General features: G+C 40.5%; 1 protein-coding gene across 2 annotated transcripts in view; it reads right to left on the minus strand.

The window, feature by feature from the left end:
* Nucleotides 1-1,845: 1,845 nt before the first annotated feature.
* The window catches only part of LOC133557499 (E3 ubiquitin-protein ligase DTX1-like), a 66,659-nt gene continuing 50,526 nt past the window's right edge, over nucleotides 1,846-17,978 (minus strand). Inside the window, exons 6-12 of one of the 2 annotated variants that reach the window (XM_061907989.1) lie at nucleotides 16,446-16,601; nucleotides 16,276-16,337; nucleotides 16,040-16,206; nucleotides 15,811-15,964; nucleotides 15,612-15,701; nucleotides 11,584-11,682; nucleotides 1,846-10,669 (exon numbers count right to left, since the gene is read on the minus strand). In XM_061907989.1, the coding sequence (XP_061763973.1) occupies nucleotides 10,538-10,669; nucleotides 11,584-11,682; nucleotides 15,612-15,701; nucleotides 15,811-15,964; nucleotides 16,040-16,206; nucleotides 16,276-16,337; nucleotides 16,446-16,601 (860 nt within the window). In that variant the 3' untranslated portion in view covers nucleotides 1,846-10,537. Of the gene's footprint in view, nucleotides 10,670-11,583; nucleotides 11,683-15,611; nucleotides 15,702-15,810; nucleotides 15,965-16,039; nucleotides 16,207-16,275; nucleotides 16,338-16,439; nucleotides 16,602-17,978 lie in introns of both variants that reach the window. The other variant, XM_061907981.1, reaches the window with a different exon arrangement.

Consider the following 17,978-nt stretch of genomic DNA (forward strand, 5'->3'; position numbering starts at 1 on the left):
TGAGAATCCAGTTCATAGTGGATCTAACATAATAGTGAGACTCCAGTCCATAGTGGATCTAACATAATAGAGGGAGTCCAGTCCATAGTGGGGCCAGCAGGAGACCATCCCGAGCGGAGACGGGTCAGCAGTGCAGAGATGTCCCCAACCGATGCACAGATGAGCGGTCCACCCCAGGTCCCGACTCTGGACAGCCAGCACTTCATCCGTGGCCACCGAACCTGTGCCCCCCACTCCACGATGGATAGGCGGGCAGCGCAGAAAAGAGACGGCAGAGCAACTGGTCTAAAAAGTGAGTCTATTTAAAGGCTAGACTACAAATGTGTTTTAAGATGGGATTAAATGCTTCTACTGGGGTAGCATCCCTAACTGTTAACGGGAGGGCATTCCAGAGTACTGGAACCTGAATAGAAAACGTTACATAGCCCGCAGACTTTTTTTGGGCTCTGGGAGTCACTAATAAACCTGAGTTCTTTTCACAATTTTCAAAAAAATCAAACTTGAATTCAATTTGATGCGTGTTTTGCCCTAAAACAAATTCATTAGAAATAATTGTTTAAATAGATGCATTTTTAGTGCAAAATATTACATTTACCATTATTAAAACATACATTTGCATATATTCCTGGCAAATGTCCATGATGCCAGCCAAGCACTGAATAGTGAAATACATCTTCTTATGCACTTGAAGACACCATCAGTGATGTTCCTGGGGTCATAAAGTGTTTGGGCTCTTTTAAACGTCATACACCCTTTCTCAGGTGACCCAGCCGCAAAAAGGCGACTTGTGTTTTGGTGGCACTTGCTTTTCCTCCCCGTGGGTCTCCCCTTCGGATCCAGAGCCATCTGCTGCCAACCTCCATGGGCATATATCTTGCCTTGTAGCCCTATTCACGACAGTTGATGACCAGGGGCCTCATTCAAAAACAATGCGATGGGAAGACGGCTTGGGTGAGGCCCGTGTAAAGAAGAAGACCAAGTATGAACAATATACAAAAAGTTCCATGGCTTTCCAACGAAGATGTATAAAAGTGTTCGCAGGTCAACTATAGTTTTGATGCATCTCACCATTTGCTGTGAAAAAGGACATTCGACAGGTTTTTGTGCGTACGCAAGCTTTGTACGCCAGGCCCCAGGTGTTCATACTTGGTGTACTTCCTTACACGGGCCTCACACCAAGCAGTCTTCCCATGGCATTGTCAGCTCCATTGTTATGTTGTTCTTGGTTCTCTCTGAGACCAGTAGGATGTCTGGCATCAGGTTGGTGCTGGCAGCTGCTTCTCCAGGTCAGCAGTGATTTATCCAGATTCTCTAAACCTTTTGATGATATTTATAATGAATTCCCTGAATTCCTTGCTATAGCTCGTTGAGAAATGTTGTTCTTAAACTGTTGGACAATTTGCTCACGCTTTTGTTCACAAAGTGGTGACCCTCGCCCCATCCTTGTTTGTGAATGACTGAGTGAGTATTCCATGGAAGCTGCTTTTCTACCCAATCATGGCACCAACCTTTTCCCAATTAGCCTGTGGGATGCTCGAAATAAGTGTTTGATGAGCATCCCTCTATTTTCTTTTATGCCACTTGTGCCAGCTTTTTTGAAACATGTTGCAGGCATCAAATTTCAAATGAGTTAATATTTGCAACAAAGTTTTCCAATTCGAACATTAAGTATCTGGTCTTTGCAGTCTATTCAATTGAATATAGGTTGAAATGGATTTGCAAATCATTGTATTCGGTTTGTATTTACGATTTACACAACGTGCCAACTTTACTGGTTTTTGGGGTTTGTATAATCTTATTACTTGATGCATCCGTACTTATATAGCACAGAAAAACAGACAGCTGTTTTGTTCATTGTTTATTTTACGTGTATTAATCAGTCTTACTCCAGCATTTTCTGTTACACATTGCCCTTCGTACCACACATTTCCCATTGTCCTATCAAAAAAACAGGCACAATCCCAAAGGGCTCACAAAAAGATGTGCTATTGTCTTCTGGAGGAACGCCGAGTGGGAATCGATCTGCTTTCAAAGGAGGAACACAAGTCGAATGGTGAGGTATTATTGCTCACATTGTTCAAACACTGCACCACATGGCATCAGTAACCAGTCTTCTAACATTGTCCATAGTTCAAAGTCATTTACTGACTACACAGCATTAGCAGTTTCCAGAAGCAATTGTACAGTGTTTGGGTCGTCAGAGCAATATATATGACAAAATACAAGAATGCTCAATTAAATCCCCTATTTCAGAAAAAACATGTTGAAATCAGCATTACTTATGCCATGAAAATGGTAAATAAAAACATTTTGCATTAAACATAACACACAAAGAATACACAGTAAATTGACAAAACTATTAACACTATGATCATGTTAGGGTAATACTATCATAGAGAAATGGTCTATTTTTAAACCTATTTAAATGAGTAACCATACAGAGAGGACCATTATTGTTGTAATACAGTGGAACCTGTTATTTTCTATGTCAAAGCCCCTCGTTTTATGTCATCGTTTGTTTGCTAGTTGTCAAAGAAATGTAAAAAGTTATGCGCGGATTTTCACAAAACGTTCAGGATTTTTGGCCTACTACGTTACAATTTTCAAGTTCTGTTTGTGTAAGATAGCGGCCATGGAGAGAAACAAGTGGGTTCACGCTGTTTCTTTCATTGCACTATAGCCAACTCTTTATTTGCCGGATTTTCACGAAAGTTTCGGGAAATGCTAGAAATGGGATAAAGAAGGTAAGGTCTATTCAGGTGTACTGGAGAGGAGGCTACGTCGGATAGTCGAACCTCGGATTCAGGAGGAACAGTTTGGTTTTCGTCCTGGTCGTGGAACTGTGGACCAGCTCTATACTCTCGGCTGGGGTCCTTGATGGTGAATGGGAGTTTGCCCAACCAGTCTATATGTGCTTTGTGGACTTGGAGAAGGCATTCGACCGTGTCCCTCGGGAAGTCCTGTGGGGAGTGCTCAGAGAGTATGGGGTAGCGGACTGTCTGATTGTGGCGGTTCGCTCCCTGTATGATAAGTGTCAGAGCTTGGTCCGCATTGCCGTTTCCAGTGAGGGTTGGACTACTCCAAGGCTGCCTTTTGTCACCGACTGTGTTCATAACTTTTATGGACATAATTTCTAGGCGCAGTCAGGGCGTTGAGTGTATTTGGTATGGTGGCTGCAGGATTAGGTCTCTGCTTTTTGCAGTTCACGTAGTCCTGATGGCTTCATCTGGCCAAGATCTTCAGCTCTCACTGGATCGGTTCAAAGCCGAATGAGAAACGACTGGGATGGGAATCAGCACCTCCAAGTCCGAGTCCATGGTTTTCGCCCGGAAAAGGGTGGAATACCATCTCCGTTTGGGGAGGAGATCTTGCCCCAAGTGGAGGAGTTCAAGTACTTTGGAGTTTTGTTCACAAGTGAGGGAAGAGTGGATCGTGAGGTCGACACGCGGATCGGTGCAAGGTCTTTAGTAATGCGGACGCTGTATCGATCCGTTGTGGTGAAGAAGGAGCTGAGCCGGAAGGCAAAGCTCTCAATTTACCAGTCGATCTACATTCCCATCCTCACCTATGGTCATGAGCTTTGGATTATGACCGAAAGGACAAGATCAGGGGTACAAGCGACCGAAATGACGGGTCTCTCCCTTAGAGATAGGGTGAGAAGCTCTTTCATCCGGGAGGAGCTCAAAAAGTGCTCCTCCACTTCGAGAGGAGCCAGATTGGTAGGAGGCCACGGGGAAGACCCAGGCCAGCCGGGAGACACAGTCTTCCCAACATGTCCTCGGGATTCCCCGGGAGGAGCTGGACGAAGTGGCTGGGGAGAAGGAAGTCTGGGCTTCCCTGCTTAGGCTGCCGCGACCCGACCTTGGATAAGCGGAAGAAGATGGATGGATGGGATAAAGAATAATTGATTAGATTTGGGGCCTGATCTGGAATGTTTCTACTTGGTGACCTTACATTTAAGTTTGTATTTATGCTATAAACACCGCAGAGACAAATACAGCAGAGACAGGCAACAGGCGTGTCACTCAGTTTATTTAATTCCTAGCAAGTCCAAAATATTTTGGGCAAATTTTCATAAAACTTTCAGAAAATGTCCGTAACATGATTACAATTTGGGGCTGATTCGGATCCCCAACCTTTTTTTTTTTTTTACTATTGGGACGTAGGGCCTGGCGGAGGTCTGCACTCTGTGTGCTTTTCTAACTTCACTTTGATTCTTCTATTGTCATGTATTTTATACTCTTTCTCCCAAAAGGCGCTATGGTGAATTTGTTGTATTTTTTTTACATCTGCAATGACAATAAAGCTTTTACACGTACACATTTTTGGTTCCCAAATTGGTACAGTGCCCCGCAAAAATATAAAGCAATAAAAGGCCGAAACTTCCAAAGGGGTGAATACTTTTGCAAGACATCGGTTTAAGCGGGCACTTTTTTTTAGTAACAACAACAAGACTATGACTTGAGTGGTTGTTTGACATTAGAGCATTGTTCCACTATTATACACCTTTCCCAATGATCTTGTTAGTGCAGAAAATCTAGAAGTACAGTACATAATACTCTTAACTTGGAGTGTGTGGAGAGGATACACATTTCTCTGGCCACACACACGAGCTAAAAACATAAAGATAAAGGTCCATTCATTAACCCGAGTCATCACTTGGTAGAGAAATAGATAAAGATGACAAGGAGCGTTTCAAACAAAAAAGCTCAGTCTCCAATATCGCCATGAGATTGAGGACAAAATGGTCATGAAAACGTGCAGGATTATATATAAATCTAATCCATTATTATCATCATCAGATGACACAAAAAGAGTGGAGAAATTCCAAGTTTTACTTTTCTTAGGCTGAATCCCACTTCTTCCCCTTTTCGTCGAGCGAGGGGTGTCCCAATTCCCCAGGGAAGGGCTAAATGCCAACGTGTGTATAATACTCCAAACAAAGAGTGGTCCCAAACACACTTGCAACCAAGTGTTGTTTCAAGTTCCCATCACAACATGGCTGACAAAATGGCAACAAGCATGTAAATGTAACATAATAAAATGTAATATGGACGGGTTTTATTCGGTATTCAATTATTTTCTCCAAGTAAATATTGCCATGATTTGAACCTTGTTTTTAAAGCTTACAATTAGGGAGGTCCAATAATGGCTTTTTTTACCAATATTCCGATATTGTCCAACGATTAATTACCGATTCCGATATCAACCGATACCGATATATATATACAGTCGTTGAATTAACACATTATTATGCCTAATTTTGTTGTGATGCCCGCTGAATGCATTAAACAATGAAACAAGGTTTTCCAAAACAAATCAACTCAAGTTCCATCCACCCATCCATCCATCTTCTTCCGCTCACCTGAGGTCGGGTCGCGGGTGCAGCAGCCGAAGCAGGGATGCCCAGACTTCCCCCTCCCCAGCCACTTTGACCAGCTCTTCCCGGGGGATCCCGAGGCGTTCCCAGGCCAGCCGGGAGAGATAGTCTTCCCAACGTGTCCTGGGTCTTCCCCGTGGCCTCCTACCGGTCGGACGTGCACGAAACACCTCCGCAGGGAGGCGTTTGGGTGGCATCCTGACCAAATGCTCGAACCACCTCATCTGGCTCCTCTCAACTTATGGAAAACAATGCCAACATGGCACTGCCATATTTATTATTGAAGTCACAAAGAGCATTATTTTTTTTTAACATGCCTCAAAACAGCAGCTTGGAATTTGGAACATGCTCACACTGAGAGAGCATAAGGAGATTGATGCGGGTGGGGGGCAGTGATATTGTAGCCTCCCGGAAGAGTTAGTGCTGCAAGGGGCTCCGGGTGTTTGTTCTGTTGTGTTTATGTTATGTAACGGTGCGGATGTTCTCCCGAAATGTGTTTGTCATACATGTTTGGTGTGGGTTCACAGTGTGGCGCATATTTGTAACAGTGTTAAAGTTGTTTATATGGCCACCCTCAGTGTGACCTGTATGGCTGTTGACCAAGTATGCATTGCATTCACTTGTGTGTGTGAAAAGCCGTAGGTATCATGTGATTGGGCCGGCACGCAAAGGAAGTGCCTTTAAGGTTTATTGGCGCTCTTTACTTCTCCCAACGTCCGTGTACCACTCCGTACAGCGGCGTTTTAAAAAGTCATACATTTTACTTTTTGAAACCGATACTTTCTGATATTACATTTTAAAGCATTTTGGCAGCCCGATTTTATCGGACATCTCCACTTATCACCAACGGGTCAGACAACAACCAATAGCGATAAAGGGGGGACGACTGAAACAAACATATTGTAGCTTCTGAATACAGTGACAATCGTTTTTTTATCAGTCTATTAATAATAACAGTCACCTGGCGGCTAGAGGTGACGACGTATCAAGAAATGAACAACGTGTAATTTTTTTGAGCGTGTTGCCTCACAATACAAAGGTCCTTAGTTCAATCCCGGATCAATCGGGATCTTTCTATGTGAGGTTTGCATGTTCTCCCCGTGACTGCGTGGGTTCCCTACGAGTACTCCGGCTTCCTCCCACTTCCAAAGACATGCACCTGGGGATAGGTTGATTGGCAACACTAAATGGTCCCTAGTGTGTGAATGTTGTCTGTCTATCTGAGTTGGCCGTGCGATGAGGTGGCAACTTGTCCAGGGTGTACACCGCCTTACGCCCAAATGCAGCACCCCCCGCCACCCCGAAAGGAACAAGTGCTAGCAATTCGATTGATGGATTGTGTTTTCCACTGCTAAACCTTGACTCAGTTTCAAGAAACGAGGGCTGGCAGCGAAAAGAAAGGAGGGAAAATTAAAGGGAGAATTGGGATTCAGCTTAAAAGACACAAACATGTTTTGTCTTTTTTTTTTTTTCCAGTTTGAAACCTTTCACGCTCACAAGTTTTAAATCATTTTAGAATGCAGTATAATGTCCACTCACATTTTTATATCAGAAATATTTTCTATCACAGTGTCTTAACATTGTTTTCATATTTTAGTGTGTGATGTCATTTTATTATTATTGTCCGGAAGTAGGGGTGGGCGATATTGGCTTTTATTAATATTGCGATATTTTTATGCCATATTGCGATATACGATACATATTACGATATTTTGCCTTGGCCTTGAATGAACACTTAATGCATATAATCACAGCAGTATGATGATTCTATGTGTCTACATTAAAACATTCTTCTTCATACTGCATTTATATATGCTACTTTTAAACTTTCATGTAGAGAGGGAAATCACAACTAAGTCAATTGACCAAATGTGTATTTATTAAATACTCTTCATTCTCTCGCGGGTGACTTTTTAAATGAAAGAACAAATGAATAGTGTTGCTACCTTTTTGTAGTAGCACTTCTGTTGCATACTTTGCATATTGCTGTTGTCTGCTGAATATCTTCCAACTTGAAGCCAAACCACCGCCTGATGATGGACCCCGTGCTCTTTATTTTGGGCATTTATTGTTCTTCCTCCATTTGTGATCAGTTTCACACCATCTCTCTCTTGTATTGTCACAAGTTCCGCTCTGCCCGACATGCCTCAGCTAACGTTAGCCATGCTGCTACCTCTCTGGTCGGCGAGAGCATATGACGCTACACTCGCGAGAGTATGTGACGTATGTAAGAAGACGGGTTTGTTTTCCGTTTCTGTGAGAAAGAGAGACGAGGAGTGAGAAACGCCTGTTGTGTAATGCACGCAGCTAAAAGCAACTCGACCTGCCTCAGCTAACGTTAGCTCTCGGCATGAGCATGTGACGCTACATGCACGACAGTATGTGACGTATTGTAACAAGGCGGGCTTGTTTTACGTCTCCGTGAGAAGGTGACACAAGAAGGAGGGAGAAACGCCAGTAATGTAATGCACGCAGCTAAAAGCAAGTGTGGGAAAACATATAATCGAATATTACGATATAGTCATTTTCTATATCGCACAGAGACAAACCTGCGATATATCGTTTATATCGATATATCGCCCAGCCCTAGCCGGAAGTCCGCACCCGTAAAGGCTAAAGGGCCTTAATTTGAGTCAAAGATCAGCCCGTGTATTTATCCTCCGACTTTGAGGTAATATTTAGTTGTTTTTTTTCCCACTCTTACATCATTCAAAATCGGCAGAAACCTTGTGGGGTTCAACAATATTTTTCTCTTTTGCATCGGGGGGTCATTAAGAGTATTTAACAGAAAATGACATGACAGCCAGACCTAAACTTTTGACTAGCTGGTGACCAGCCTGTTTTCCACAGATTTTTTTTTTTTTTTTACTATCTTTTGTTCCTTGTTTTTGCATTTTAATGCTTTACTTACAATCTGGTTACCAGTACTAGCAAATGTCGTTGGCATACACTGGTTGTATTGACAATGCCCTAATACTGTGATGGCGGCATCTGCTGTATTTTAAAAAAAAGTCACTACATTTGACACACAAATAAAATTAATAGTTAACAATTATAATATGTGTATTTTTAAATGAATAACTGTGCAGAAAGGAATACGAAATGCACAACTCTGGTCTATGAGCCAAATAGTAAACTGGAAAAGAAGAACTTTGACCTTATTTGGCTTTGTAAAAGTGAAATTCTGGCACTTTTCTGAACTTTTTCTCAGTTCCATATTGATTGATAATGGTAAAAGAGCTTTATGAGAAACAATATGGCGCTTTTGCAGTCAAATAACACAGCAGCTATATCGGCCACATGATTTTTAAAGTGACACACACACACCGAGGTATCAAAGGACACTGTATCACTCGTGCTTCTGTATCGTTTCATCCATCACTACGGTTTACCTTCCACAAGCGCAAAACCTGAATACCTATTGTCCCCCGCCCGTTTTAGTATTTAGTTTAGAATTGTACATGTGATGTCTTAAGACTAGAGATGTCCGATAACGGCTTTTTTGCAGATATCCGATATTCCGATATTGTCCAACTCTTAATTACCGATTCCGATATCAACCGATACCGATACATACAGTCGTGGAATTAACATATTATTATGCCTAATTTTGTTGTGATGCCCCGCTGGATGCATTAAACAATGTAACACGGTTTTCCAAAATAAAGCAACTCAGGTTGTGGAAAATAATGCCAACACGGCACTGCCTTATTTATCATTGAAGTCACAAAGGTAATTATTTTTTTTGACATGCCTCAAAACAGCAGCTTGGAATTTGGGACATGCTCTCCCTGAGAGAGCATGAGGAGGTTGAGGTGTGGGCGGGAAGAGTTAGTGCAGCCAGGGGTTTCAGGGTATTTGTTCTGTTGTGTTTATGTAGTGTTACGGTGCAGATGTTCTCCTGAAATGTATTTGTCATTTTTGTTTGGTGTGGGTTCACAGTGTGGCACATATTTGTAACAGTGTTAATGTTGTTTATACGGCCACCCTCAGTGTGACCTGTATGGGTGTCAACCAAGTATGCCTTACATTCACTTGCGTGTGTAAAAAGCCGAAGATATGTGACTGGGCCGGCAGGCAAAGGCAGTGCCTTTAATGTTTATTGGTGCTTTGTACTCCTCCCTACGTCCGTGTGCACAGAGGCGTTTTAGAAAGTCATACATTTTACTTTTTAAAACCAATATCGATAATATTGAAACAGATACCGATACTTTCCAATATTACATTTAGCTGCTGATAATATCCGATATTATCGGACATCTCTACTTAAGACCATGTAAACCTTGTTTGAAAACAATCACGTGTATGCAAATACTTGTTCCTTGGACTTATTCACTCCTACAGGCTCCACTGTGTGACATTAGACCATAAAAATGTGAATGAAAGTTACAGAACAGTGTTGAACGAGGATTACAGAGACAAGAAATAAAACATTTTCATTTGCTTACAGGCTGGATGTAGCCCGAGATGAAAACCAATAGAAGAAATATTACAAAAAAAGTACCAAAGTTCATCATGAGTTTGTGGTGATAGCACCTGTAAAAGTAGCATACAAGTTAGTTCTACTCAGCTCCTATCCTACACTACATTCAAAAACCTTCTCTCTCTCTGACTGCCACATTATTTCCACAGTTCCCTCCCCTACTGAAGAAATCGCTCTCTTGATCCTTTCTCTCGCCCGATTTTGGATAAGCCATTTTTACAATCTTCTCCTTTCGCTCAGTAAAGTAAACTTGTATCTATTGTTAGTATTTGTACCGTTTCAGTCTCACATACCTGTGTGTAAAGTTAGTACCTTGTTGCTCAGCAGCCAAAACAGTGTGTGTCCTCCTTCCTCATGCTGTATTTTTTGTTTTGTTTTTAGTGGCGTCTTTTGATTGCCACTCATTTCTTCATTGAGACTTCAAATTCTAAAGATTACACCAAAAAAAACTATACAGGATTGGAATGACAGGCAAACCACTATTAACTAAATTAAAAGTTTAAAAAAGTGGTTAATTTAAAAAAACAAATGATCTCCAGCACCCTTTAAATTCAGGCAGGTGGTCACTTTTTGCTTCTGTAATTTTCTATAAATCCTCTTCCCCTTTCTTTATCATTATCCTCTACTCTTTTGCATCATTACGAGCCTCACATCTGCTGGTCTTCCTCTTCTGTTCACTTTTCTGTCAATCCATCATCCTCTGTGATGCCCTGAGCGCGGAGTTCGTCCAGAACATTGTCTAGGTGCCCAGGGTCGGGGAAGCCATGACCTGTCAGGTTGGAGCCAAACTCTGTTTTGTGGTGGACCTGAGGAAGAAGGGAGAGAATTGTTGCATCTAAATTTGATATCAATGTACTAACACATTGGTCAATTTGAGCCTTAGGCTATGTCCACACGAACAAAGACAGTTTCAAAAACACATATTTGGGGTTAAAACAATCTCCATCCACACAAGTGTAGTTTCAAAACTGTCTATGTCTACACACAAACGCATACAGCTGGTGTCATGCACATTTTGTCCAATCAGAAGCCTGAAAAAAGCAGCAATAGCTGACTTGGTGCAGCATTACCATCCATCCATCCATTTTCTACCGCTTATTCCCTTTGGAGTCGCAGGGGGCGCTGGTGCCTATCTCAGCTACAATCGGGCGGAAGGCGGGGTACACCCTGGAGAAGTCACCACGTCATCGCAGGGCCAACACAGATAGACAGACAACATTCAAACTCACATTCACACATTAGGGCCAATTTAGTGTGGCCAATCAACCTATCCCCAGGTGCATGTTTTTGGAGGTGGGAGGAAGCCATACATCACCAAGTCCAATGCAAAGCGTAGGATACAGTGGTGTAAAGCATGTCGCCACTGGTAGAGCAGTGGTGATGCCTTCTCTGGACTGATGAGTCACGCTTTTCCTATTTGGCAATCTGATGAACGAGTCTGGGTTTGGAGGTTGCCAGGAGAACGCTACATTTCGGACTGCATGGTGCCGAGTGTGAAATTTGGTGGAAGAGGAATTATACTGGGGGGTTGTTTTTCAGGAATTGGGCTTGGCCCCTTAGTTCCAGTGAAAGAAACTTTACCAAAACATTTTGGACAATTCCATGGGATGGAACTTCAAGTTCATATGTGATTAAAGGCAGGTGGCCAAATACTTTTGGCAATATAGTGTATCTGTGTTCGTGTGGACATGGACTTCGATGAATGATCTCAAAGACACACCTCGTTCCATATGACAGTGTCAGACTCTCCTGTGGTGCTTGAAGTCCCGACTGAAAAGATCAACCTGCGGTCCCAAGCTACCAGAAGCAATCTCAGTACCTGGTGTTGAATGAAGGACAATGTGACAACTTGCAGGACATTAAGAAAAAAGTATTGAGACATCTTGACTTTAATAATGGTATATTTGAAATACCCAAAGTGAATACAATGAGCTTTAGCCACGATCTGTGTAAAATGTTGCGGCTTCACTCTCAGTTTTAGTTTTTTAAGCCAATTCTATATAGTTCTGGCATGAAATAAGTCTTAAAGTTAGCCCTATTTATATCTTATAAATATATTATAGTGTAATATTTGTGTCCTAAAGCTGGTGTACACAAATATCTTGTAAATCTTAGGAGATGTTTTATCTGTTACAGACCCTATCAATAAAGATTAAAAAAAAAATCAGGCTGAGAAGAAAAGAAAGAAAAAAAAAGGTAGAGGTTTGTGAATGTGTGGAAAAGAAGTTTTGTACAAGGTAGACTACAGCTCAGCGTTCCTTATATACAAGGCAGTGATACTTGTGTGTGGAGTGTGTTACCATCATATACACAACACAGCACCCACATACTGTTACAATTCTGTCCCACCACCGAGCTAGATTCATTCTCTAAGTTTGAAATCTTGCATGAATAAACGTGAACTAACAAAATCAAAGAAGGAAAAAGCATAGCAGCCAATCAACCACAGTAGCAGGGATTATAGAATATGAGAAAACAGCATGAGACTTTAAACTGTTTTTAACTTTTAACTTTGACTGTTTTTAACTTTTAAACTGCTTTTTGTTAAACAAATTGTTCTTAGGGTAATTAGTATTTGCTTTTTCAATGTGTATTTTACTTCTGTTTTAAATGTTATTTTTTAAACTGTCCTTTGACTCTATCTATTTGTGATGTACAGCGCTTTGTTCTTTAACTATGGTTGTTTGTAAAGGGCTTTATAAATAAAGTTGGTATGGTATGTAAACAATGGTGGTCTTAGGACTATTTTTGAAACATGAAGAAGAAAAAAGAAATAGAGTGGAAGATCATGGAGCTGGCACAAACACAGATTCAACTAAGCAAGCTAATGGTGAGTATGTTCTCAACAAAGTAGCTACAATGCTTTTTTTTTTTTAGCATCTTGATTGGCTACTTTCTGGACCACGTCATAACTCATAACTTGCGAGGTTTGTGTTTTCCACGGATATGAACAATGTTTAACAATTGTCAGCACAACCTGTTTTGGAAAAATTCCCTCTTGACACATATCAAACCACATGACAGTGTTATAAGACAATTTTAAATGGCAGACATTTGCTGCCTTTACTCAGAAGATGGACAAAATTAGCCAAATTGTGCGTACCCCGCTTTAGGCTTCATTCACACTGCAGGGAATGATGGCCAATTTGGATTTTTGTTAAATTTGATCTTCTTATATAGTCAGTAATTGTTAACAAAACTGGCAAATGATTCCAAGGAATTGAAAAACAGCTGGTTCTACACCAGCTTTCCAACGTCCCCGGTTTCGGAGGTTCCAGTGTGCCGCCACCGGCTGCTGTTGCTACTCAGCGCTCAACTATGCAGGAGTCACAGGATCACATTGTGTCAGCAAAACGTAGCAAAATTATCGCCTACATAATCCAATACACATACACACAAATAATATGAATATAAAGCATTGGGAAAAGAACATTTGTGTCCTTGCCTCCATCTTTTTTGGCTGAACGACGACCTCTATGTGTTGCCAAAGTATTCACAGACTACAGAAATGTGCGTATGTGAAGCATGAAGTTGGCCTGAGACAACGCACATTCCCTCGTCAACGTCAGTTTTGATACTGCTCAACTTTGCCCTGAAAAAGGGAGTACGCCAGGTTTTGGTGCGTAAGCGAGCTTAGTACATGGCGCACGGAAGCCCCTCTATTATAAACTAATATTATTTGTCTGGAAAAAACATCGGCAAATTTGGCAACGACCATTTTTCTGCGTTGCCAATAAATTCCAATGCCCAATGTTCCGAAGACTTTCTGAAAACCAACAGTATGCTTCCTATCGACTGTTATCACATTACAACAACCAGGAATGCAACCATTGTGCAGGAAATCACAACAACGTATTGTTTGTGAAAGGGACAGTTAGCACCTGTGCTAAAGCTAAATAGTCAACTTTTATAGTGCTTTTTGTCTGTCAGAATAGAGAAAAAAAGAGAAGCATTTTGCTAGTATTATCTGACCAAAATTGTGCAAAAACGGACAATACAACGGTGTAAATAGAAAGAGGGCGATTATGGATTGCAAGTCACATACAGAATATTGATATGGAAAATGTAGATAACATTTTATTTCTTTTTTGTATGTATTTTTATCTGCTTTTAGTGATTTTTTTTTTACAGATATATTGCTAATAAACAATGACTAGTTATCACTTTTGGCATGACAAGATAACGTTCACATGTTGACTTTGTTACTTTCCGGAACCTGATTGTCAGCCAACAACTATTGAATGCCAAGGAAGACAATTTTAAGAGGTATATAGTAAGAATGGTCATAATATATATACTATTGACTAGTGATGCAATATAAAGAAAAAAATATGCTAATACTAATCAAACAGATTTGTTTTTAAATGTATGTATAACATTTTTAATTATTGCGTTATGCAAATTGTATGAAGTCATATAGACCAGTGGTCCCCAACCACCTCGATTGGTACCGGGCCGCGGAAGAACTTTTTATGAATTTTTTTAATTTTTTAATTAAATCAACATAAAAAACATAAGATACACTTACAATTAGTGCACCACCCCCAAAAAAACTAAATTTTTCATGACAAAAAACTCCCTTTTTCATGACAAAGAAAAAAATAAAAATAAACCCCCCCGAGCGGCCTGCAGTGTTTTATACCCGTACAGTATCAGTTGAGCTGAATAACTACTACGAATAGAGATTTCCTGATCCCGGGATCGGATCAGGCCGATATTTACCTTTTTTAACTGATTGTTGACAGGTTGATGAGCGGCTGAGCACAGCCAATCTTTACCACAGTTGTGTCCCAGCTAGGGCTGCAATTGTTTGAGTAAAAACGATTGTTTCAATCAGAAAAAACACATTGATTTGTTACTTCAATTAATTTTTTAATGAGTAAAATAAGACTGCTCCAATAGAGCGTATATGTGAGTGGTCCACCTATTGGGATGTAGCTGCGCTGATAAAGAGACCAGAGTGCGGCTAAAGAGAGACAACTCAAAGGAAAACAAAAGAACGAGGACGAGAGAGAAGAGGAAAAAAGCTGTCAAAAGTTTTGTGATCAATAATTTGTCTTGTTCTCATTATTAAATAATATTTTTGGGGTAATTTTTGTTATTGTTTACATACTCTGGGAGTAAGTCTTTGGATACACACTTTAAGGGCAAAACCCAAATAATAAAAATGAGAGCTAATTTTAGATTTTGCTTTTGTTTAGTTATTACTAGACATTGTTTTGTTAAAATAAATAATTCAATACCACAAATGCAATACATAATCTGATTTAAAACAATACAAGAACATTTTAAAGATATGTTTTATAAAAAGATATCTTTTATAAAAAGGTGTTATTGTGTTTACTTTAGTTACTTACTATAAAACATTTTTAGTTCTATGATCAATTGTCAAAGTATCAGATCAGGACTCAAAATGGGATCGAATCCAATCTTAAAACAAAAATATAGCATCAGGTTCAGAGACCGAAAAGTTGATTGGGACATTCCAAAATAAAAATCTTACCTTTCGCACTTGGTTTGACACAACCCGTGGTTTTACAAGTAGCAACCGTGCAGTTGAGAAGGATATAGAGCTAGAATGTTTTAGCATGCTGAGGTATTTAAAATTCAGGGAGAACTCATGGGTCTGGCCCGGTCGCTGATTGACTTCATTCAGTCAATGCTATTTTTTTGATGAAGTGTTAAGGCCTAACAACTTTGGGTGCATGAAATGTAAGTAAATGTGTCAGGAAGGTCAAGGAAGTTTACCTTACGTCCCCTCTCACTGTCTGGGAGGTAGCAGTGTCTTGGGAAGCCTCTGGCAGTGAAGGGCTTCCCTGGATTCGGATGCTCTGGTCCCTGATCACACATGTCAAAACTAAATTCCAGAACTCTTGTTGATAAGCATCACTGTTATGAGGATGAAATTCAAATGAACACACTGAGCTGCTGTGTTCTTTCTAAGTACCTGAATGCCTGGCGGGATGTTATAGATGATGCGTATAGTTTTGCAGTCCGGGTGGCCTGGTAGTGAGTGAGGGATGACGTGGTACTCCATTTTCCCTGCTGGTTGGCTACCAGTCTTTACACCATATATGGTTTTACAAGTGGGACACTGAAGACTAATACCAAAGGAATCATTCGGTAAATATTGGGAGATTACAGCATATGCTTGATATGGTTATTGACTATTGTACCTGCCGTCCTTGTTTCCATTATTATACATGGCCACCAGACACTGGAAATGGTATTGGTGTCCACACTGTGCAAGACGCCCAACAGACTCTGCCCTGGAAACGGGTCCAACACCTGGACCTTTGTATCCAGATGGACCCCCTAAGGGTTCCATACATATGGTGCAATCCTAGTAAGGAAAACAAAGCTTTAATATTTAATTTAAATTTTTTAACTGATGCCGAAATATTGGTCATACCTCGTCTGGTGGATTCTTTACTTTTTGCAGGTACTTTTTAACCACCTCCTCTGGAGTTTTACCTGCAGACAAAATTTGAAGTTGACATATGTCTCTGGTGTTTGATGTGGATATTTAGGGTGCAGTTCAATGTATGTTGGTTTACTTAGTTTATAGACTATTACCCTTACGAGCCTGCTTCTTGGTGGTTTTTCTGCAACAGTGGCCAAAGCCTGGCACTGGTTTAACTTCACTTTTGCTGACAGGAGGAGGGTGCAGTACCAGTTTAGGCGGCCTGGTAAGACACACAGGCAGAGCAGCAGCACTCATCAGGATGCCGGTGATTCCTGAAATATGCAGAGTTGGAAAAGAAAAAGTTATAGGATCACAGATTTTGATTATTCAATAAAAAGTAATGCACAAGATGCAAGGAACACTACTCACAAACACTTAGGGGTGTCCTATATTAGGCTTAGGGCCAGTAAACGCTGATCAAGTAAGATGTACATTGACCATGTGTGTCCCTATACAACTTTTTTTTTACCTACAATGTGACATCAATATTGGAGCCTTATTGGCAAATACAGATATTGATCCAAGACAATATCAGGACAAATTATACTTACTTTTATTATTTTGTAGTGTACAATGTTTGATCAAGTGAAATTAGTCAGAGAAAAATGGTAACCTAATGTATTTACTATCATTTCTGGACTATGGGGAGCACCTGTTTATATAAGCCACACCAACCAAATTTTTGGACAAATTACATTTTGCACATACAGTATATTGGCCGAAGGTGCACACATTAAAACATGAAATATATCATATCACACAGACGCAAAAATTTAACAAAAGAGCGCTGTCTTCATCCTCCTACTCCTGCGCGATGGAGCTGGATTATTAAGTGTCAGAGTTGAGGAGACTCGGGATTGCTTCGCCTGGTGTTTTCTCTGCCTCATTTTTGCTTTTACTTAAATCACGAGGCAGAAATTTCCTTTTCCGATGCCCGGGTCGATCACTTTCGGCAGGTCTTCAGCATTTCGTCGCGTCTTCTCCAAGTTAAGATTGTGTGTATAATGCGCTAAATGGCTGGTTGAAGGGCTGACTTAATAAGCTCTTTTCCACCACAGGAACTTTATCATTTAACTAGGGATGCACTGAAATGAAAATTTGTGGCTGAAGCTGAATAACATTTAAACACTTGGCCGAAGGCCGAATACCGAATAATGAATGCAGTTTTTCACAAAATTTTTTATATTGCATAAATAGCCTAGAATACATTTTTAGACATGTTTTTTAAATAAAGTACATTTTTATTGAATATTGACATTTTTTAAATATTCCAGTAGGCTTTGCTTTTCAAAAAAAGCACAGTTTTTCATTTATATTAGGCCTTCAAACAAAACACGCATTCCAAAAAATAAAGTGCATTAAAGTGGATAAACCCATAACAAATGAATTATTGTACTTTTGGCAAAAGTCTGCTTAGCCACAGTAGATAGGCTAATAACGTAAACAGAAGGCTCAAGTAAACGTATGGGACCCTCTGAACTCCTGTGAGTGAAGTACAATATTTTGGAACTTGCAATCCTCGTCTACCCATTGTGCAGTTAAACTCAGCATGCTGGTGGGGCTAACATCCGCGCTCCATATGTCTGTCGTGAAGCTGAAGTGAACATCATTATCTTTAACCAAGAACTCGTGGAAGCGGGCTGCAACAC

Source organism: Nerophis ophidion, linkage group LG01, assembly GCF_033978795.1.
Source record: "Nerophis ophidion isolate RoL-2023_Sa linkage group LG01, RoL_Noph_v1.0, whole genome shotgun sequence".
NCBI lineage: Eukaryota > Metazoa > Chordata > Actinopteri > Syngnathiformes > Syngnathidae > Nerophis > Nerophis ophidion.